Here is a 22,685-nt window from a genome sequence, read left to right on the forward strand (position 1 = left end):
AGGTAGCCCGCTTGGGGTGTAAGGGATGGGAGGTAGCCAGTTTGGGGGAGTAAGGGGAATGGGAGGTAGCCCGCTTGGGGAGTAAGGGATGGGAGGTAGCCAGTTTGGGGGAGTAAGGGGAATGGGAGGTAGCCCGCTTGGGGAGTAAGGGATGGGAGGTAGCCAGTTTGGGGGAGTAAGGGGTGGGAGATAGCCAGCTTGGGGCAGTAAGTGGAATGGGAGGTAGCCAGCTTGAGGGAGTAAGGGGAGGGAGATAGCCAGCTTGGGGCAGTAAGTGGAATGGGACTGTTTGGGGCTCTAAGGAATGGGATAAGTCAGCAGGGGACTAAGGAATGGGACAAAGCCAGCTTTCGCTAGTAAGGGATGGGACGTAGCCAGACGGGGCGATTGAGGGGTAGGTGGTAGGTAGTAACGGATGGCCATGGCCAGCTTTGGTGAGAAAGGAGAATGGGTTTTAGACAGCTTGTGGGAGTATTTGGAATGGGTGGAAGACAGCTTGGGGAGTAAGGGAAGCGAAGTAGGCGTCTTGCGGGAGTAATGGATGGGATGTAGCCGGCTTGTGGGAGTAAGGGATGGGAGGTAGCCGGCTTGGGGGAGTAAAGGATGGGAGGTAGCCAGCTTGGGGGATTAAAGCGATTGGGAGCTAGCCAGCTGGGGTGTAAGGAATGGGAGGTAGCCAGCTAGAAGGAGCAAGGGATATTAGGTAGCCAGTTTGGGGGAGTAATGGGAATGTGGGTTAACAAACGTGGGGGAGTAAGGGATGGGAGCGAGCCAGCTTCGGGGAGTAAAGGACTAGAGGTATCCAGCTTGGGGTGCAAGGGATGGGATGTAGCCAGATTGTGTGAGTATGGAGACTGGGAAGTAGCCAGCGTTTGGCGAGTAAGGGCAATGGGAGGCAGACTGCTTGTGGGAGTAAGGATAATGGAAGGGAGCCAGCTTGGGGGAGTAAGAGGAATGGGAGATAACTTAAGTGAGTAATGGCGATGGGAGGAAGCCAGCTTCGGGGAGTAAGGGTGATTGGAGTTAGCCAGCATGGAGGAGTAAGAGATAAGAAGTAAGGAGTAAGGGGGTTGTAGGTAGCCAGCAAGGGGGAGTAAGGGATGGGAGGGAGGCAGCTTGGGTGAGTAACTGATGGCGCGATGCCAGCTGGGGAGTAAGGGATGCGAGATAGCCAGCTTGTGGGAATGAGGTGAGTGGATTGCCTGCTTGGTGGAGTAAGGGAAATGGGAGGAAGCCGGTTTGGGGGAGTAAGAGATGGGACGTAGCTAGCTTATGGGGTAAGAGATGGGTGGTAGCCAGCTTGGAATATTAAGGGGCTGGGATGAAGCAGGCTTGGGGGAGTAAGGGGAATGGGAGGAAGACGGCTTAGGGCGTAAGGGGAATGGGAGATAGCCAGCTTGGGGGAGCAAGGCGAATGTGGGGAAGCCAGCTTCGGGGAGAAAGGAGTATGTGTAGAAGCCAGCTTGCGGCAGCTTGGAGAGGAAGGGATGGGAGGTAGCCAGCTTGGGGAATAAGAGATGGGAGGTAGACAGCTTGTGGAGTAAGGGGACTGGGAAGTAGCCAGCTTGGGTGAGTAAGGGAATGGGAGGAAAACTGCTTGGGAAATTGCCAGATTGGATGTGTAATGGAGAATTGGAGGAAGCCAGCTTGGGGAAATAAGGGGGATGAGGGGTAGCCAACCTGCGGGATTAAGGTATGGGAGGTAGCCGGCTTGAGGAATGGCGCGGTCTTGGGAGGTAGCCAGCTTGGGGGAGTAAGGGATGGGAGGTAGCCGGCTTGGGGGAGAAAGTGATGGAATGCTGCCAGGTCGCGGGAGTAAGGGGAATGGGAGGTATCCAGATTTGGGGAGTAGCGGATGGGAGTTACCCAGCTGGGGTGTATTAGCCATCTGGGATGTGAAGTAGCCAGCTAGAGGGAGAAAATGATCCTAGGTAGCCAGATTGGGGGAGTAACGGTAATGGCTGGTAGCAAGCTTGGGGGAGTAAGGGATGGGAGAGAGACAGCTTAGGGGAGTAAGGGACTGGAGGTAGCCAGCTTAGCTAGGCAAGGGGGGTAGCAAGCTATCCCCCGTTACCCTTACTCCCCAGCATCTCAGCAGCGGAGGAGAAGAGACTTGACAAGCTGGACAGGAAGGCCAACTCCGTCCTGAGTTGCCCCCTCAATTCAGTACAGGCGGCGGGAGAGAGGAGGATGATGGCAAAGTTAACATCGCTGCTGGACAACGACTCCCACCCCATGCAGGACACTGTCCACTGCACTGAGTAGCTCCTTCAGTGACAGACACTTTCACCCCAAGTGCGTGAAGAAGAGATATAGGAGTTCCTTCCTTCCCGCTGCTGTGAGGTTGCACAACCAGCACTGCTCCCAGCAGACGAGTCAACAGTAAAAGTTAAGGAATACAGAGTAAACTGATGACAATTTATCCTTGCCTTTACTTTTCCTTTTATTTATAATGAATGATCTCTTACAATCCACTTTGCTTCCTTCCATCTATTACTCCCCGAAGTACTGGCTACCTTCCAAACTATACTCCCCAAGCAGCCTTCAGCCCTTTATCCTAACTCCACAAGCTGGCTATCTCCCATTCCCCTTCGTCCCCCAAGCTGTCTTGCTCCCATTCCTCTTACGTTTAGACAATCTCATGGAGTTTTATGCTTTCAATTAATAAGCGAATGCATCTGTGATTAATTCACGAGATGCAGGCTGTTGATGCTTGAGACTCAGAGCTCAGTGTCTGTGTGCAAGCCCCTGCCTGTCTAAGGGATGGTTTCCAACACCTACATTCCGTACAACAGGGAGCGGCCTTTCTGCCGAAACCAAATCCAACCGGTTCGGCAACACAGTGTTATTCAGCTGTAAATAAAATGGTTTAAAATAAGTTATTTAATATTTCTGAAGGACTGACTCGGTTGACCACGTTTATTAGAGAGTACATTTTCGATGGGCTATTTTTTAATTTCCGTAGTAATGCGATTCTCTGTCGCGTGACCGGTGACTGATGTTTGAGCTGAAACTCGTACTGTGGCGGGCAGCACCGTTCACACACAGGGCGGAGCTCAGACCCTCCCAGTGAATGGGGCGGATCGGATTCACAGCTTGGCATTCGTTAAAGTAAAACAAAAACACCCGCCCCATTGGTCCGAATGGAATAGCAAAGACAGAAGTTGTGAGATCTGCACGGAAATCCAGGCAGAAAGTAATTGGAATGGTGAGGTAAGCTTTATCTTTGACGTTGCTGCCAATGATTCCTCCGTTTGACCCACTCCCCTTCTTCCCGCTTTCTGACCAGTCCTGGACAGTCCCGGTCGCTCTATGAGGGTGGGTGGAACCAGGACTGCGGTAGTCCACCTTCACCTCGGGCCGGAGTAAATTCTAGTTAACCCTTTCTGCTACTGGGAATGCAGGAACAGATCCGGATTTTAACAAACCTGTAGGAGTTATGTCTGCGGCATCGGGGGCAACATTTTTCACAGTTGTTCTGCCCGGTGTTGTTCCTAGTAGCCAGCTGTCATCCAAGTCCGGGTGTTCGCCGCCTCCCACAGACACATTACTGAGCAGTCACTGGACACCAAGTGGGACTTGGATCACTGGAATTTAACCCACTCTAATCCACTGGCATTTTCCACTTACACGATGTTGCCCGGCTGACCGGGCTTGTGATCCGGTTCCAACCGTTCCCGGACGATGAGTGGAGACCGAACTCTTCAGCTCATTGCCGGATAAACACGCTGTCTGTCTTCATCCCGCACCCGAGATATCAGCCCGAGATTACCCGACCGAAACTAAAACAACCCACAAAAAAAACGTATTCTCCGATTCATCGGAACGGTTCATGTATGTGGCTTGAGCTGGTATCAGACGTGCACACAGAGAGAGAAGAGAACCGCGATGGACTCACGTTAATGAGACCATATATAAATACCAGGAAGAAGTTTCCTGTTCGCTTAAATTGTATCCATGTTGAAATAATCCCTCACGCGGGTAGAGACATCTGGACTGGCCTCTGGAGAGGAGAGTTCTGTCACCAGTCCTTACATAATAATAAACTACATTGAGTAACAGCGGGCAGGAAGATGAGGGGGACTTTTCCCGGAATGCCGCAATCAAAATGACTACAGGTTGTGTTCAAACCCTATCCTTGTTACTGTATTCCTAATAGCATAAAGGGTTAACAGGAGTTTTAAAACAACTTTATTCACAGTACACAGCAGCAGATTGTCAAACCGGTTGGTCTTGGTTTCAGCAGCGAGACCGCTCCCTGTTCTGAGGCGTGTGAGGGTTGGAATCCACGCTGTGGACAGGCAGCTGCTTGCACGCAGGTACTGAGCGCTGCAGCTCACAGAACAACAGCCGCACCTCGCAAATCAATCATCACCTGACACCTGGAATGAAGCAAAGAAGAAACCACTTTAAAATATATTCGTGTGCAGGCAACACATCCTTATGGAATTAAGGTGAGACGATCGCAGCTCGGATTTAGTTCTGGTCTTTGTTTTCAATCAATATTTCAAAAAGTAAAATGACAAAATGTAGACTGAGGGGAGAAGAAACGTTTTCACCCAGAGAGTTGTGAATTTGTCGAATCCAGAAGTCAGTGGAGGCCAATTCACTGGATGAATTTTAAATGGAGTTAGATAGAGTTCTAGGGGCTAGTGGATTAAATTATTTTGCCACTTCCTCACAGTAACTTCCCGCTCCAGCGTAAAACCTGGATCCCTCGAACATAACATAAAGCAGACAGACGATGAGGGGTTTATAATGTTTCGTGACTAATTGGCAGAGGAATTACACAATCACTTTCTGTCGGTTATCCGGCAAAAGAATGCAATCGTCTTCCAGTTATCTGACGAGATAACGTTTAGAATAGAAAAGCGGGAATTAGTTAGTGCGTTGAATTTGGCCTTTCAGATGACGTTGTCGGACGTTGTGTGAGCCCAGAGAGACTATATGACGTTGGGAAGACGGGTTCGTTGGATAAGATAATGTGTGTGTTGGTTTTCCTTCGCATTCATTTGTTGCTTGATGGTTTTCTTAATATTGTTCGTTCCAGAATCACAGAATTTTGGACCGCTTGTCATCATCATGGCTGAAGATGGCGATTGCGGAGGGGATGCAGTGGCATCTACGTCAAGTAAACAGAAAGGTTTGTGGAGCCTTCTGTGAAATATAAATGTTGCCCTGACAATGGGCGTGGAGCTGTTGCAAATACTGAGGTTAAGAAAACAAGTGGAAATAGGGAAGGGGCTGAACACAGAAAATTTACATCTGCAGGGACAGTCACATGTGGACAGATGTGTGATAAATCGCCACATTTTAGTTTATGTTATCACAATGGGAGGGAGGTTGGTTTACGTGATGGTCTAGTTACATTCACAACTCATTGAGGTCTTAAACTTTAAGTCAGAATATCAGTGTCCAGAATCAATGGGCGTACTACGTAGAAATTGGCCTTTGACCCACAATGGTTTGCCAGCTGCCAATCCCTCCACACACTCACCAACTTCTGGAGTTTAGCAATTTAGCAAAATGCATGTCAGCACAGTTTTGTAAGAAGGAACTCGACCCGAAAAGTCACACATTTCTACTCTCCAGAGATGCTGCCTGTTCCGCTAAGTTACTCTAGCTTTTTATGTCCATCTGTGGTTTTGTAAGAGCTCCATTCAAGACCTCAATGTGTTGCAGCGAGTTGTGAATGTAACTAGACCACCACGTAAACCAACCTCCCTCCCATTGACTCCATCTGCACTTCCCGCTGCCTTGGAAAGGCCACCATCATAATCAATGACGAGTGTCTCACCAATCACCCCCTCCTCTTCCATCTTCCACCAGGCAAGAGATATAGTGTGAAAACGCGTACCTCCAGATTCAGGAAGGGTTCCTTCCAAGCTGTTATCAGGCAACTGAACCATCCTCTCACCAGTTAGCGAGTGGTCTCGTCCGCCCAATTGAAGACCCTCTGACTATCGTTAACCACACTTTGCTGGAATTTATCTTACACTGAATGCCACTCCCATTATCCTGATTTGTACCTTGTGCTGACTTGATTTTAATGTATAGTATTTTCTCTGTCTGGTTAATATTCAACAAAAGCACTTTTCACTGTGCACGTGACAACAATAAATTGAACGTATCCCATTTCCCAGCATTCCTAGGTTTGTTGCCTGCGACCCATTTACAATTTGAATGCTTATCCAGGTGCTGCCAAATACGTGAGGGTACTGCCTCCAACACCATCTCACGCAGGGTGTCCCAGACTGTGACCATCCGCTGGTGAAAAAATATTCTCGAGAGATCATCCTGTAAACCTCACAGTCCTGACCTAAACCCATGCGCCCCCTCCCAGGTCATGGACACGTCTACGATGGGGAAAAGTATTTTTTGCCATCGACTTTTCTCATTGTTTTTCCTTCCTCTAGCTGATCGCTGCTTGTCCGCCCCAACTTCAATGAACACGAATTCAACAACTCCAGTCTCTGTTGATAATTGAAATATTAATTTCCGAGCAATATCCTGAAGAATCTCCTCCGCATCCTTCCCACAGTATGGAGATTAGAATCGCAATCCTTCTTCAACTTAATACTTAATCAGCTCCCTGTAAATTTGTAATTTTAAACGTGCCTCCCTGCACTTGCATTCCATGCTGCAGCTAATGACAAGAATGCTAAATGTTGTCTTCGTGTGTGTTGCTGACTTTAGGGATCTATGTGTTTGCACGGGTGTTTCTCAGTGGTCTCTTGGCCCTTGTCCCTTGTCTCTTGACCATGGTGAATATTTTGGTTTTATTTATCCCTCCAACATGCGTCAACTTGCCCTTATGAGGAGTAATTTTAAATGTCATTTCTCCTTCTAACATGTTGACTAATCTTCCACAAATATAGGTTCAAATCCAGTTCCGGCGGTAGAAAAGCAGAGTGAAGTGATCACAATTTTGGCAGATAACTGAAAGGACAAAATCGGGAATATTTGGATCAAAATTATCAGATTATCTCAAAGTAACAAGCATCCATATTTTATATTGGTTATCTGGAGATAACATATCACGTGATTCAAGGCCATGATCTTATCGAATTCGAGAACCAACCTCTCATAAGCTAGGGATGTATTCCTGTTCTCCCAATTTACATTTTACTTGTTTACGTCTACCCCATCAATGACATTGCACTTTCTCTAATGAACTGATGCGCTACAATGCTGCGAACTACATTCCGCACTCTGTATCTCCACCTTTGCTTCATCTGCTCTTCAGTTTTAACTAACTGTATCTATGTGTGGTCTATCTGATCTTTTTGGATTGAATGCAAATCCAAGCCTTTCACAGTACTTCGGTACGTGTGACATTTATGCACGTACCGTTAAAATGAATGCACGGCTGAGGAGTTGGTGCAAAGATCGGAGATTCAGGTATTTGCATCATTTGGATTTTTCAGGGATAGAGGTGACCTGAACTGAAAGGAGACTAACATTGCGTGGGCAGTTTTGAAAGTGCTGCAAAGGAGGGTTTAAACTGGCGGACATAACCCAAAGTAGTATTCAGATAGTTCGAACTGAGATGTCGGTTGATGACCACTTTGTGACAAATGACTACAATTCAATTAGCTTTGAAACCTCTGTAAAAGAACAGTTCTGGGCTTAAATGTAAAATTCTAAATTGGATGGAGGCAGTCCACCTTTGACCGTTTGAAATAGGAACAGTCATTGGAGTAGGTCGTCTGTGGGCATTTCCCCCAGATTCCTATGAAATCTTTATCCACTAACCTTAAATCTATTTTCTCTGGTTCTTCATTCCCCTGCTCTGCGTCTAAGACACTCTCCACTCCCCTCACGAACTTATCCACCTCAATAAGATCATCCCTCGTCCTCCTGCGCTCCAAAGAATAAAGTCCTCGGAAAATTAATGGAAAAGATACTTATGGACAATATATATAATTATTTGGATAATCAAGGCCTGATTAGAAACAGTCAACATGGATTTGTGCCTGGAAGGTCATGTTTGACTAATCTTCTTGATTTTTTTGAAGAGGTTACCAGGGAAATTGATAAGGGCAAGGCTGTGGATGTTGTCTATATGGACATCAGCAAGGCATTTGACAAGGTTCCACATGGAAGGTTGATTAAGAAGGTTAAATCGTTGGGTATTAATAGTGAGGTTGCAAGATGGATTCAACAATGGCTGAATGGGAGATACCAGAGGATAACGGTTGACAATTGTATGTCAGGTTGGAGGCCAGTGTCTAGTGGAGTGCCCCAAGGATCTGTGTTGGGTCCACTGTTGTTTGTCATTTACATTAATGATCTGGATGATGGTGTGGCAAATTGGATTAGTAAATATGCAGATGATATTAAGATAGGTGGAGTAGTTGATGGTGAGGTAGATTTTCAAAGTCTACAGGGAGACTTGGGCCTTTTGGAAGGGTGGGCTGAAAGATGGCAGATGGAGTTTAATGCTGATAAGTGTGAGGTGCTGCATTTTGGTAGGACAAATCAAAATAGGACGTACAGGGTAAATGGTAGGGAATTGAGGAATGCAGTGGAACAGAGGGATCTGGGAATAACTGTGCATTGTTCCCTGAAGGTGGAATCTCATGTGGATAGGGTGGTGAAGAAGGCGTTTAGTATGCTTGCCTTTATAAATCAGAGCATCGAGTATAGAAGTTGGGATGTAATGTTAAAATTGTACAGGGCATTGGTGAGGCCGAATCTGGAGTATGGTGTGCAGTTCTGGTCGCCAAATTATAGGAAGGATGTCGACAAAATGGAGAGGGTACAGAGGAGATTTACTAGAATGTTGCCTGGGTTTCAGCATTTAGGCTACAGAGAGAGGTTGAACAGGTTGGGTCTTTATTCTTTGGAGCGTAGAAGGTTGAGGGGGGACTTGATAGAGGTTTTTAAAATTTTGAGAGGGACGGACAGAGTTGACGTGGGTAGGCTTTTCCCTTTGAGAGTGGGGAAGATTCCAACAAGGGGACATAGCTTCAGAATTGAGGGACAAAGGTTTAGGGGTAACATGAGGGGGAACTTCTTTACTCAGAGGGTTGTGGCTGTATGGAATGGGCTTCCGGCGGAAGTGGTGGAGGCTGGCTCGATTTTATTATTTAAGAGTAAATTGGATAGGTATATGGATAAGAGGGGATTAGAGGGTTATGGTCTGAGTGCAGGTAGATGAGACTAGGTCAGGGAAAATGGTCGGCGTGGACTGGTAGGGCCGGACAGGCCTGTTTCCATGCTGTAGTTGTTATATGTTATATGTTATATGCTCAACCTCTCCATGTCATTCAGGCCCTCGAGTACTGGCAACATGCTCTTAACACTTCTTCGCACCATTTCCAGTTTGGTAACATCTTTCCTATAAAAGGGTGTCCAGAACTGAGCACATAAACATAGAAAACGTATAAAACATAGAAAATCAGTGCAGGAGGAGGCTATTCGGCCCTACGAGACAGCACCGTCATTCATTGTGATCATGGCTGATCGCCCCCAATCAATAACCCGTGCCTGCCTTCTCCCCATATCCCTCGATTTCACTAGCCCCTAGAGTTCTATCTAACTCTCTCTTAAATCCATCCAGTGATTTGACTTCCACTGCTTTCAGTGGCAGAGAATTCTACAAATTCACAACACTGGGTGAAAAAGTTCCTTCTCACATCAGTTTTAAATGGAATCCCCTTTATTCTAAGAATGTGGCCCTTGGTTCTGGACTCGCCCAACATTGGGAATATTTTTCCTGCATCTCGCTTGTCCAGTGCTTTTATAATGTTATGTTTCTATAAGATCCCCTCTCATCCTTCTAAGCTCCAGTGAATACAAGCCTGGTCTTTTCAATCTTTCCTCATATGTCAGTCCCGCCATCCCAGGGATCAATCTCGTGAACCTACGCTGCACTGCCTACGTTACTGTAAATGTGACCTCGCCCAAGTCTTGTACACCTGTTACATAACGTCCCATCTTCTATACTCAATATTCTGATTGATGAACCCTGTCCTTCACCGAGGTCCTGTCCTGCTTTGACTTCCCAAAATGCAACACCATGTACTTATCTGTATTAAACTCCATTCAACATTCCTCAGCCCAACGGATGAAGGCCCCATTGCAACACTTGATAACTATCGTACTAATCATGTCTTGTGTACTCATCCAAATCTTTGAGATTATCCACAAACAGCAATGGGACCAGCAACGATCCCTGGGGAACACTACCAGTCACAGGCCTGCAGTCTGAAAAACAAACATTCATCGTCACCCTCCGCTTCCTATTACGGTCAATTCTTTATCCAGTCACCTTGCTCTCCCTGGATCACTTGCGATGAAACCTTCCAAAGCAGTCTATCATGTAGAACGTTACCAAATGCCCTGAAGTCCATATGTAAAGTCTACGGCTTTTCCCTTATCAATCTTTTAAGTTACTTCAGAAAATTCAATCAGATTTGTGAGACATGATCTCCAATGTACAAAGTTATGCTAACTCTCCGCAATCAGTCCTTATCAATCCCAATATGGATATATCGTTCCCCTCAATATTCTCCAGTAATTTGCCTACCACAGACGTTAGGTTCACTGGTCTATACTTCCCATGGTTTACCTTGCAACCCCTCTTAAATGCAGACATGGCATAGCTACCCCCCCCCCCCCCAGCACCTTACCTGTATCTAATGATCATTCGTATAGCTGAGCCAAGGCACCTACAATTTCTAGGCTACCTTCCCACACTGACCTCGGACATAACTGATCAGACCCTGGAGATGTATCCACCTTCATACACCTTGAGGTATTCAGCACCTCCTCGACAGTAATATAGACTGTTCTCGACACTTCCATTAATTGTCCCACGTTCCCTGCTTTACGCATATTGCTCAACATTAAACACAGAGGTAAAATACTCACTAAGAACGTTGTACATCTCCTGTGGCTCCACACTGAGACGACCACTTTGGTTTCTAAAGGGCCCTATTTCCCTTAATATAAATTAGAACTTTGAATCTCCCTTAATATTATCTGCCAGGGCTACCTCTTGATCCCTGTATACTCGCCTAATTTCCTCCTTTGGTATGCTCCTGAATTCCCAAAACTTTTCTGGGAATAGACTTAATCCCACGTTCCCAGATCGATCCCAAGCTGCCTGCGTTTCCCTGACCAGAGCCTCAGATTCTCTCATCATGCAAGCTTCGATGCTCCCACTTGCCTTGCCATTCTCTTTAATATGAGAATGCATGCCGAACTCTTGTCACAACATTTTTCAAAGCATCCCCATTTCCGGATGTTCCTTTGACAGCAAATATTTGGAATTTATAAATATATTTAGAAAGTCAAAATCCCCCAAAATGACTACCTTATTAGCTACCTGTAATCTCTTGGCATTTGCGCTCCTCCAATTACCGCTGCCTATTTCCCCCCGCCCAGCCCCCTCCCTCAGCAATTCACATACCCAACAAGGAGATCAGCACCTCTTTAGTTAATCGCTCCAACAATATAGGCTTACTTGAAGGAACCATGAGCCATATCAATTTATTCACAAAATACTGGAGTAACTCAGCAGGTCAGGCAGCATCTCGGGAGAGAAGGAATGGGTGACGTTTCGGGTCGAGACCCTTCTTCAGACTGATGTCAGGGGTGCGGGACAAAGGGAGGATATAGGAGATCTGGGAAGGATGAGGGGAAGGGAGGGACAGAGGAACTATCTAAAGTTGGAGAAGTCGATGTTCATACCACTGGGCTGCAAACTGCCCAGGCGAAATATGAGGTGCTGTTCCTCCAATTTCCGGTGGGCCTCACTATGGCACTGGAGGAGGCCCATGACAGAAAGGTCAGACTGGGAATGGGAGGAGGAGTTGAAGTGCTCGGCCACTGGGAGATCAGTTTGGTTAATACGGACCGAGCGCAGGTGTTCAGCGAAGCGATCGCCGAGCCTGCGCTTGGTTTCGCCGACATGAAACATATCATTTCATTCTTCCTAATCAATAAAGTCCTCTTTCGCCCTCACCTCACTCGCTACATCCTGGAACATTAAGCTGCCAGTCCTGTCCCACTTAGCCAGATTTCTGTAATGGGTACAACATCCCAGTGGCACATACGTATCCACACCCTCAGCTCATCCGCCTTACCCCTCAGACCTCTCACATTAAAATAATTGCAATTCAATCAAACAGCCCTACCTCGCTTGTTGTCACGTCTATATTGTCCACCCCCACCCCCCAAACTTATGGGAATCCCACCACGATGGGTCTTCCAGGCACGATGCTTCCTCCTGCCTAATATTACTGCTCTTCCCTGATGGGTCATCGCCTAACTATCAACATAGCATCCCAGTTGCACACACCTATTCACACCCTCAGCTCATCAGCCTGACATTAATAATTGCAATACAATCATATAGCTCTTCCTGGCTCGCTGTCATGCCTATTTTGTCAACTGAACTTTCTCTGAAAGTTCGCCTCCTGTTTCTCATCTGCCTCAGCCATGCATTGGATCTCATCCTTCAAACAATCTAGCGTCGATCCACCCACATAGCTGCAGCAAACTGCCGGTCAGGATGTGTAAGAAGGAACTGCAGATGCTGGTTTAAACCGAAGAAAGACAAAAATATGGGCAATTGGAGGAACAGCACCTCACCTTTCGCTTGGGCTGTTTATACCCCAGCGGTATGAACATTGTCTTCTTCCACTTCAGGTAGTCCCTGCTTCCCCTCTCTATCCCCTCCCCTTCCCAGTTCACCTACTAGGCTTCCTGTCTCCGACTACATCCTATCTTTGTCCCACTCCCTCCCCTGACATCAATCTGAAGAGGGTCTCGACCCGAAACGTCACCCATTCCTTCTCTCCTGAGTTGCTGCCTGACCCGCTGACTTACTCCAGTATTTTGTGTTTACCTTCGATTTAAACCAGCATCTGCAGTTTTTGTTTCCCGAAACAACGGATACAGTAGATAAGTTTGGATGAGGTGCAAATGAGCTTTTGCCTAACCTGAAAGGACTGTCGAAGTCCATGGACAGAGTCGAGGGAGGAGGTATCGCAACAGGTGTTGCATCTTGTACGGTTGCAGCGGAAGGTACCTGGGAGGGGAGTGGTTTGGTTGGGAAGGGATAAGTTAACCAGGGAGTTGCGGAGGGAACAGCCTCTGTGGAAGGCGGCAAGGGGTGGAGATGGGAAAATGTGGCTAGTGGTGGGGATAATATTGGAGGTGGCGGAAATGTTGGAGGATTATGTGCTGTATGTGACGGCTGATGGGGTGGAAGGTAAGGACGAGGAGGACTCTGTCTCTGTTGCGAATAGGAAGAGGGGGCAAGGGCGGAGCTGCGGGGTACCGAGGAGATACGAGTCAGGGCCTCATCTATGATGGGAGAGGGGAATCCCCGTTCCCTAAACTGAGGACATCTCAGATGTTCTAGTATGGAACACCTCATCTTGGGCGCAGATGCGGCGTAGACGGAGGATTTGGGAGAAGGGGATGGACTCAAAGCAGGAAGCAAGGGGAGAAGACGTATAGTCGAGATAGTTGTGGCAGTCAGTGGGGTTGTATTAGACGTCAATCAGTGGTCTATTTCTTGTGATGGAGGCTGGGAGCTGCCGCTCAGGATATTGGCGTTCCCTTCAGGTTCAGCTGCAACTCATCCCTCTTGTGCAGGTAACGTCTGCGCCAGAAGAAATCCCAGTTGTACAAAAGTATGAATCCCTGCATCAGCTCCATTGCCACGCATTCACCTGTCCTTGTTTTCCCTGTACCTACACTCACTAGCACGTAGCACAAGCAGTACTACGGAGATCACTGTCCTGTATTTTTTACATCTTTCTGAACATCCTATGTCATTTGTACCAACATGCACAGTGACTTCTGGCTCCTCACTCTCCCCCTTGAGAATATCAAGTAACCGCTCCGAATCATCCTGGACCCTGGCACCAGAAAGCAATACACAATACAGGAGTCTCGATTGCTTCCACCGAACCTCCTGTCCACCACTCTCCCCAACAGATGTATATCCTACCACTATGGCTTTGCCAGGCACGGAGCCTCATGCTGCTGATAATACTGCTCTTCCTTGACGGGTCATCCCCTAACAGTCTCCAAAACTGTTATGTGTTTTGAAAGGGAATGGTCACCTTTACCCTTTGCTAAATAGGTGTCCTGGGGGTCACTCACCTCCATTCATCCTGGTGTTTGGGCATGACCACCTCACTGTTAGTTTTGTCCAAAAGGTCTTTCGGATGATCCCGGGGTCATCTGTTTGCATCTCCATTTCCCAAATACAGCCTGCAAGGTGCTGCACCTGGACACATTTCCCACGGGTTTAATCACCAGCGACACCAGCAGTTGCTCTGACATCCCAGGTGCTGCAGGAAGAACGTTGCATCATTCCACCTGTCTATTGGTGGCACTGAAATAAGAACCAACAAGCTCACCAATATCACGCAACTGCTTAAACAGCAGGTTCAACAGACTGTACATTTATCTCCTCCCCTTCTCACACTCCTTGCCGAAGACTCGTGAGCCGAAGACTGGCACTTGCCCTCTACACAGCACTTTACCTCTACACAGCCTCTCTACCAACACAGCCACTCCCAACAGGCCGCTCCGCTGGATCTTGCCTCTTTATTAGTTGCTCAATCAGCCAATTTCGATGCTTCAAACAATATGCGTGCCATATTTTCAAGTGCTCTGCTAAACTGTGGTCCTTTCATCCGCGTCATTAAGATAAGTTGTAATATAGGGAGGATGTCACCCCCAACACTACATGAGCTGGCCAGAATTAACTGGAAGTAGGCCCTAGCAGGGAAGACGGTGGAACAGCAATGGCAGATATTCCTAGGAATAATGCAAAAGTTGCAGGATCAATTTATCCCAAAGAGGAGGAAAGATTCCAAGGGGAGTAAGAGGCACCCGTGGCTGACAAGGGAAATCAAGGACAGCATAAAAATAAAAGAGCAGAAGTACAACAAAGCAAAGAAGAGTGGGAATCCAGAGGATTGGGACTCTTTTAAAGAGCAACAGAAGATGACTAAGAAGGCAATACGGGGAGAAAAGATGAGGTACGAGGGTAAACTAGCCAATAATATAAAGGAGGATAGTAAAAGCTTTTTTAGGTATGTAAAGAGGAAAAAAATAGTCAAGGCAAATGTGGGTCCCTTGAAGACAGAAGCGGGTGGATTTATTATGGGGAACAAGGAAATGGCAGATGAGTTGAACCAGTACTTTGGATCTGTCTTCACTAAGGAAGATACAAGCAATCTCCCAGATGTTCTAGTGGCCAGAGATCCTAGGGTGACGGATGAACTGAAGGAAATCCATATTAGGCAGGAAATGGTGTTGACTGATGTGACTGAAGGCTGATAAATCCCCAGGGCCTGAGGGTCTGCATTCCAGAGTACTTAAAGAGGTGGCACTAGAAATTGTGGACGCATTGGTAATCATTTTCCAATGTTCTATACATTCTGGATCAGTTCCTGTGGATTGGAGGGTAGCTAATGTTGTTCCACTTTTTAAGAAAGGAGGGAGAGGGAAAACGGGCAATTATAGACCAGTTAGTCTGACGGCAGTGATGGGGAAGATGCTGGAGTCAATTATAAAAGAAGAAATTGCGGAGCATTCGGAGAGTAGTAACAGGATTGTTCCGAGTCAGCATATATTTACGAAGGGGAAATCATGCTTGACTAATCTTCTGGAATTCTTTGAGGATGTAACTAAGAAAATTGACAGGGGAGAGCCGGTGGATGTGGAGTACATTGGCTTTCAGAAAGCCTTTGACAAGGTTCCACATAGGAGATTAGTGGCCAAAATTAGAGCACATGGTATTGGAGGTAGGGTACTGACATGGATAGAAAATTGGTTGACAGACAGAAAGCAAAGAGTGGGGATAAATGGGTCCCTTTCAGAATGGCAGGCAGTAACTAGTGGGGTACCGCAGCTGTTTACGATATGTATTAATGACATGGATGAAGGGATTAAATGTACCATTAGCAAATTTGCAGATGATGCAAAGCTGGGTGGTAGTGTGAGCTGTGAGGAAGATGCTATGAGGATGCAGGGTGTCTTGGACAGTGTGTGTGAGTGGGCGGATGCATGGCTGATGCAGTTTAATGTGGATAAGTGTGAGGTTATCTACTTTGGTGGTAAGAATAGGAAGGCAGAGTATTATCTGAATGGTGTCAAGTTAGCAGCAGATCCGGGTGTCCTAGTGCATCAGTCACTGAAAAGAAGCATGCAGGTACAGCAGGCAGTGAAGAAATCCAATGGAATGTTGGTCTTCATAACAAGACGAGTTGAGTATAGGAGCAAAGAGGTCCTTCTACAGTTGTACAGGGCCCTAGTGAGACCGCACCTGGAGTACTGTGTGCAGTTTTGATCTCCAAATTTGAGGAAGGATATTCTTGCTATTGAGGGCGTGCAGCGAAGGTATACTAGGTTAATTCCCGGAATGGCGGGACTGTCATATGTTGAAAGACTGGAGCGACTAGGCTTGTATACACTGGAATTTAGAAGGAGGAGAGGAGATCTTATCGAAACGTATAAGATTATTAAGGGGTTGGACACGTTATAGGCAGGAAACATGTTCCCAATGTTGGGGGAGTCCAGAACATGGGGCCACAGTTTAAGAATATGGATTAGGCCATTTAGAACTGAGATGAGAAAAAACTTTTTCAGTCAGAGAGTTGTGAATCTGTTGAATTCTCTGCCTCAGAAGGCAGTGGAGGCCAATTCTCCGAATGCATTCAAGAGAAAGCTAGATAGAGCTCTTAAGGATAGGGGAGTCAGGGGGTATGGGGAGAAGGCAGGTGCGGGGTACTGATTGAGAATGATCAGCCATGATCACATTGAATGGCAGTGCTGGCTCGAAGGGCCGAATGGCCTCCTCCTGCATCTATTATCTATTGTCTATTGATAGTTGTGGATTGTGGTTCACAGTTCACTTCGTAATCTTTTCCTTCTTGTGTTAATCATTGTTTAATCCCACTATTATTATTCGGTTTACTGCAGAGCAGCAGAATATGGTAATACCTATCCACACCTTGGCTGAAGATGGAAACAGGACTGCGGCTCCAGTGACCCCAACAACAAGGACGGACACAGGTGTGTTGCAGAATTCTTCAAGATATAAATGTTGTCTTGATATCTGGTTGCACCTAATGCATGGTCGACAGGTCCGAAGGATAAGGGATGAAGGAAGGGACTGAGAAAGAGAGGATGTTATCCTGCTGGCGGTAATTGAAAGGACCGAGGGAGTGATCATTGAGGCGATGAGTCATCCTCATTGAAGATTCAGATATGCATTAATGCAGTGACTGGGGAGAGGCTTTCTGAGAAACTGAAGAGTATAAGATGGCACATAAAACGTGGCGACTCTTGTGTTTGGACTCTGTGCAGTCTGCACTGTTAGAGTTATTATGGTCAAGTTGTACCTTAGAGTCATAGAGGCATACGGTATGGAACAAGGCTCACCTTGGACATGTCAAACAACATGGCCGATCTACTATAGTCCCACAAGCCTGTGTAAGACCCATGTCCCTCTAAACCTATCCTATCGATGTACCGTTTTTGTCATTTGTTTCTTGATTCTCCTCCTCTGGGTAAAAGACTGTGTGCATTGATCCATTCTATATTGTGGCCAAACCACTACAATATAACAGATAGTGTATCGATTCTTCTCCTAATCCTCGTGTACAGGAGGATGGTCACTGAACTAGGGTACACATGACAAAGTATCCTTTGAAGCCAGGGAGCATGAGGCCACAGAGAGTGGAGTGAAGCTGGGTGGTTCATGCATGTGGAAGATAATCCTAGGAAGATTAGCTGGCATCAACTACAGGGTTGCCTCAAGCGATAAGTCCATCTGCACCTCTTCATCAGTGCATTCGTTTAATGTGCGTTTTTTGCTGTGATCTGTTCTCTGTCTGAACACCGGCTATGGAGATGATCACACTCCCCCAGTGCCCATCCTTCCCGTGTCCAACGCTGCCCCATCCCCCTGGGGCTCATGTTCCCTGGTCACACCGTCACATCCTCCTCGGGTCACACGCTGTCCAACTCTCCCCTGCTCACACGTTACCTCAGCCTCCCCGATTCATGAGACTGATGGCAGGGTTAGCCGCAAGCTGGCAGAGAGGTGCGGCAACACAAAGCCTGGCAAGTGAGATGGATGTTATTGAGGAGGGTTTTTTTTTATAGGTAGGTGGTTGAACAAAGGCTAGAGATGAAACATCAAGATGTTAAGCAGCAGGACTGAGTGTTGGAGATTGTGAAAATAAAGAAAGGAATATCGGAGGAAGGAAATGGGGAGGGGAGAAATCCGTGCGATACTGTGGAGAGAGTGGGCGGAAATATGGCGGGTGTGCGGTTTGGATTGTTACTTAATCTTGGGGAATTCAGTGTTCATACCATTGGATTTAAGGCGACCCAAGCGGAATGTGAAGTGCTGTTTCTTCAGTGAGCATGTGTCCAAGGACAGAGAGGTTGGTATGGCAATGGGACGAGAGTTTCAATGTTTGGCAATTGGCGAGAGAAAGCATAGACTCAGCGACTGTTTTCCCGAACACTTCCGCTTTATCCGCCAAAACCTAGTGGATTTCCCGGTTGCTAACCATTTTTGCTCCTCGCGCAAATTTCTCCTACCCCCTCCCTTTCCACTTACATGAATTCATCTCACTGCACAATTTGCAACTCTTCACTCCATTTGTTTTACACCTGTCTTTTCAACTCTGGCCTTTCCCCAATTATCAGCCTATCAAAATCTCCCCTCACCTGTATCCACCTTACTTACTGTCTTTCACCTGTTCTTCCTCTTGTCCACATTTCTCCCCACTCACCGCCACCACAATCAGCCTAAAAACAGATCCAGACTTGAAACGTCACCCACAATATTCTCCAGAGATGATGGTTGACCCACTGAGTTCCTCCAGCAAATTGTCTTATTCCGATATTCTTCTTGGATCATTCTCATTAGGAGCCTGGAACACTCAGGGTGGGGGTTGCTGTTGTAGCGGGAGCCAAGGGTACTGATTCAGATGATGTTTTGTTTCTCTCTTTGAATACACAGATCTGACGCCTACATTGTCTGAGCTCCTGACACAGTGGAACGAGTACCAATTGTTCCAACTAACAAAATTCTATCGGGAGAGACTAAAACAGGCGATTGAAGAAGGGGTTGAAAGTCTCAGCTTCATGATGAGACCGGAGGGACATTTCACTAAACAAGAACACGTGGTAAGTGGAAGGATCACGGTGACTTCTGTTTCCCGTCACAGAACTGACGGCATTGGGGAAGAGTGACCAATGCCAGTCTCACTCACCTCGCACTCCCTGGGCTGAACAATGTAATGGACAATGCAATAATCTCTGATCGGTTTGTGTCCTGTAGATCTGGTATTAGGAATAAAACCTGTGTCATGGGAACTTCTGAGAATTGTCCATTCTGATCCAGCTGTTCTTCCCACACATGCATCTTAGCACAACGGTCAGGGAGCAGTAAACTTGTAAACGAGAATCAAAAACGATAACACGTTTTATGTGGCATCAGTTTCATTGGTCGCATTTAGTTCAGTTCGTTAAACCACAGAGGGCATTAGGCAAAAGCACAAGAACTGCAGATCCTGGTTTACAAAAAAAGAACATACTGTGCTGCACTAAATAACTCTGTTTTTGGAGATGCTGCCTGACCTGCTGAATTACTCTAAGACATTAAACTGTTCGCTTGTCATTCAATCTACAATCTCAACAAACAATACTCAGCAGATCAGTTATGCGCGCATCTGTGGGAAGAGGAGCCGAGTTAATATGCAGTAAAAGGAGGGGATGAGCTGCAGGAAATGTGCAAGAGAGGGATGTATTTGATCGGGTGTAACTGGGGTAGGTATAGAAATCAAAAAGTTATCTGGTCAATGAGTGAATGCGGGCTTAGAGTGAGGGAAAATAACTGCAGATGCTGCACAAATCGAAGGTATCACAAAATGCTGGAGTAACTCAGCAGGTCAGGCAGCATCTAGGAGCGAGGGAATGGGTGACGTTTCAGGTCTAGACCCTTTTTCAGCCGGATGTCAGGGGCGGGACAAAGAAAGTATATAGGTGGAGACAGGAAGACAGTGGGAGAACTGGGATGGGGAGGGGGAGGGATAAAAGTCAATGTTCATATCGTTGGGCTGCAAGCTGCCCAAGCGAAATATGAGGTGCTGTTCCTCCAATTTCCGCTGGGCCTCACTATGGCACTGGAGGAGGCCCATGACAGAAAGGTCAGACTGGGAGTGGGAGAGGGAGTTGAAGTGCTCAGCCTCCGGGAGATCAGGTTGGTTAAGGCGGACTGAGCGAAGGTGTTGAGCGAAACGATCGCCGAGCCTCCGTTTGGTCTCGCCGATGTAGGGAAATTGACATCTAGAGCAGCGGATAAAATCAATGAAGTTGGTGGAGGTGCAGGTGGACCTCTGTCTCACCTGGAAAGACTGTTTAGGTCCTTGGACGGAGTTGAGGGTGGAGGTAAATGGACAGGTGTTGCATCTCCTGCGGTTGCAGGGGAAAGTGCCCGGGGAGGGGGTGGTTTGGGTACGAAGGGACGAGTGGACCAGGGAGTTACCGAGGGAACGGTCTCTGCGGAACACAGAAAGGGGAGGAGATGGGAAGATGTGGCCGGTAGTGGGGTCCAGTTGTAGGGGAAGGAAATGTTGCAGGATGATTTATTGGATTTGCTGGCTTATGGGGTGGAAGGTGAGAACGAGTGGGATTCTGTACTTGTTACGAATGGGGGGAGGGGGAGCAAGAGCGGAGCTGTGGGATATAGAGGATGTCCTAGTGAGAGCCTCATCTATAATGGTAGAGGGGAAGCCCCGTTGCCTGAAGAATGAGGACATCACTGATGCCCTAGTGTGGATCACCTCATCCCGGGCGCAGATGCGGCGTAGACGGAGGAATTGGGAGTAGGGGATAGACGTTTTGCAGGAGTCAGGGTGCGAAGAGGTGTAGGCCAGATAGCTGTGGGAGTCAGTGGGTTTGTAGTAGATGTCAGTGACTAGTCTGTCTCCTGTGATGGAGATGGTGAGGTCCAGAAACGGGAGGGAGATGTCGGAGATAGTCCAAGTATAGTTAAGGGCAGGATGGAAATTGGTGGTGAAATGTATGAAGTCAGTGAGTTCTACATGGGTACAAGAGGTGGCACCAATGCAGTCGTCGATGTAGCGGAGGTAGAGTTCGGGGATGGGGCCAGTGTACGTCTGGAACAGGGATTGTTCGACATACCCGACAAAGAGGCAGGCGTAGCTGGGCCCATGCGAGTGCCCATAGCTACGCCTCTGGTTTGGAGGAAGTGGGAGGAGCCAAAGGAGAAGTTGTTAAGGGTATGAATCAGCTCTGCCAGGCCGAGGAGAGTGTTACTAGATGGGGATTGGCTGGTTCTACGGTCGAGGAAGAAACGGAGGGCTTCAAGACCATCCTTGTGGGGGATGGAAGTGTAGAGTCACTGGACATCCATGGTAAAGATGAGGGAGTGGGGGGCCTGCAAACCGGAAGTTATCGAGGAGATGGAGAGCATGTGAGGTGTCTTGGACGTAGGTGGGGAGGGATTTGACCAGCGGGGATAGGATGGAGTCGAGGTAGGTGGAAAGAAGTTCGGTGCGGGCTCAGAGTGGGTAAGAATGTAGATGAAATAACATAATAGCCTCAAAATGCCGAGCAGGAAGCAATGCAGGCTGGACTGGACACATCCATTTCTAGTGGGATAGTGTCTATGTGAGGCAAAAATGAATTGGATACATTTCCCATCCATATCAACACAGCCATCGTTGACCTAAATGGCCTGTTCCCGTGTTGTACTCTGCTGTGTTCTCGGACACTGCCAGGTGTGAAGCGCGTTTCACACTGTCAGGACTCTGGGAGTGCACAGTTGGTTAGCCCAGTGTCATGGGTGGATGAACAGGCAAACCAATGTCTGCCTCTGTGCTCAATAATACCAGAATATCCCATTACTGAATCACTAATACCCACCCCATTAGCACTGTCTCATTCACTTCTCAATATATTCATTGTTGTTCCTCACAGAATATCAGTGAGCTCGCGGTCAAGGGAAACCGCAGTGACTGTTCGACCATCTTCCTAAGTCTGGTGATGGAGAAAGGCAACCGGCCCCGGCGGGTAATGTGGAATCCTTTGTGAAAATGCAGAATGAATTACCAAAACTGGACAAAATACTGAAAGAAATCCAGAAGCTCGGTACGGCAAATCAACACACTGAACTGAATATCACTTTGGAACACTGGTGTTAACAATGTTATTCAAGTCTGGTTTAATGAATGCTCTTTGATTTGAACAGGTCCTGATCCACAAGAATACATGAACATCACCAGTGGTTTATCTGATTTACCCTCTCGTATGGAAGGTGAGTGTTGAAATGTACAGTTCACACCAATGACTTGTTAAAATTGATGTAATACTGAAACTGTTTGTTCAGAGGTTTGCAGAATCGGAAATCAGAAGATCAAACCTTAAGCAATTGTTCGACTGAAAGTAAGCATGCAGGTACAGCAGGCAGTGAAGAAAGCTAATGGCATGTTGGCCTTCATGACAAGAGGAGTTGAGTATAGGAGCAAAGAGGTCCTTCTGCACTTGTACAGGGCAGGTCCTTCTGCTGTTGTACTAGTGAGACCACACCAAATTTATGTCTCCAAATTTGAGGAAGGACATTCTTGCAGCAAGTGCAGCGTAGGTTTACTAGGTTAATTCCAGCA

At 47.1% G+C, this 22,685-nt stretch overlaps 1 protein-coding gene across 1 annotated transcript; it reads left to right on the forward strand.

Moving 5' to 3' along the window:
* Positions 1-415: 415 nt before the first annotated feature.
* On the forward strand, positions 416-22,113 carry LOC144590077 (uncharacterized). Its single transcript, XM_078394943.1, has 5 exons — positions 416-434; positions 5,051-5,143; positions 16,960-17,052; positions 19,016-19,182; positions 22,000-22,113. The coding sequence occupies exons 1-5, from the start codon at positions 416-418 to the stop codon at positions 22,111-22,113; spliced, it is 486 nt and encodes a 161-aa protein (XP_078251069.1).
* The last annotated feature ends 572 nt before the right edge of the window (positions 22,114-22,685 follow it).

This window comes from Rhinoraja longicauda, unplaced genomic scaffold (assembly GCF_053455715.1).
Source record: "Rhinoraja longicauda isolate Sanriku21f unplaced genomic scaffold, sRhiLon1.1 Scf000120, whole genome shotgun sequence".
Taxonomy (NCBI): domain Eukaryota; kingdom Metazoa; phylum Chordata; class Chondrichthyes; order Rajiformes; family Arhynchobatidae; genus Rhinoraja; species Rhinoraja longicauda.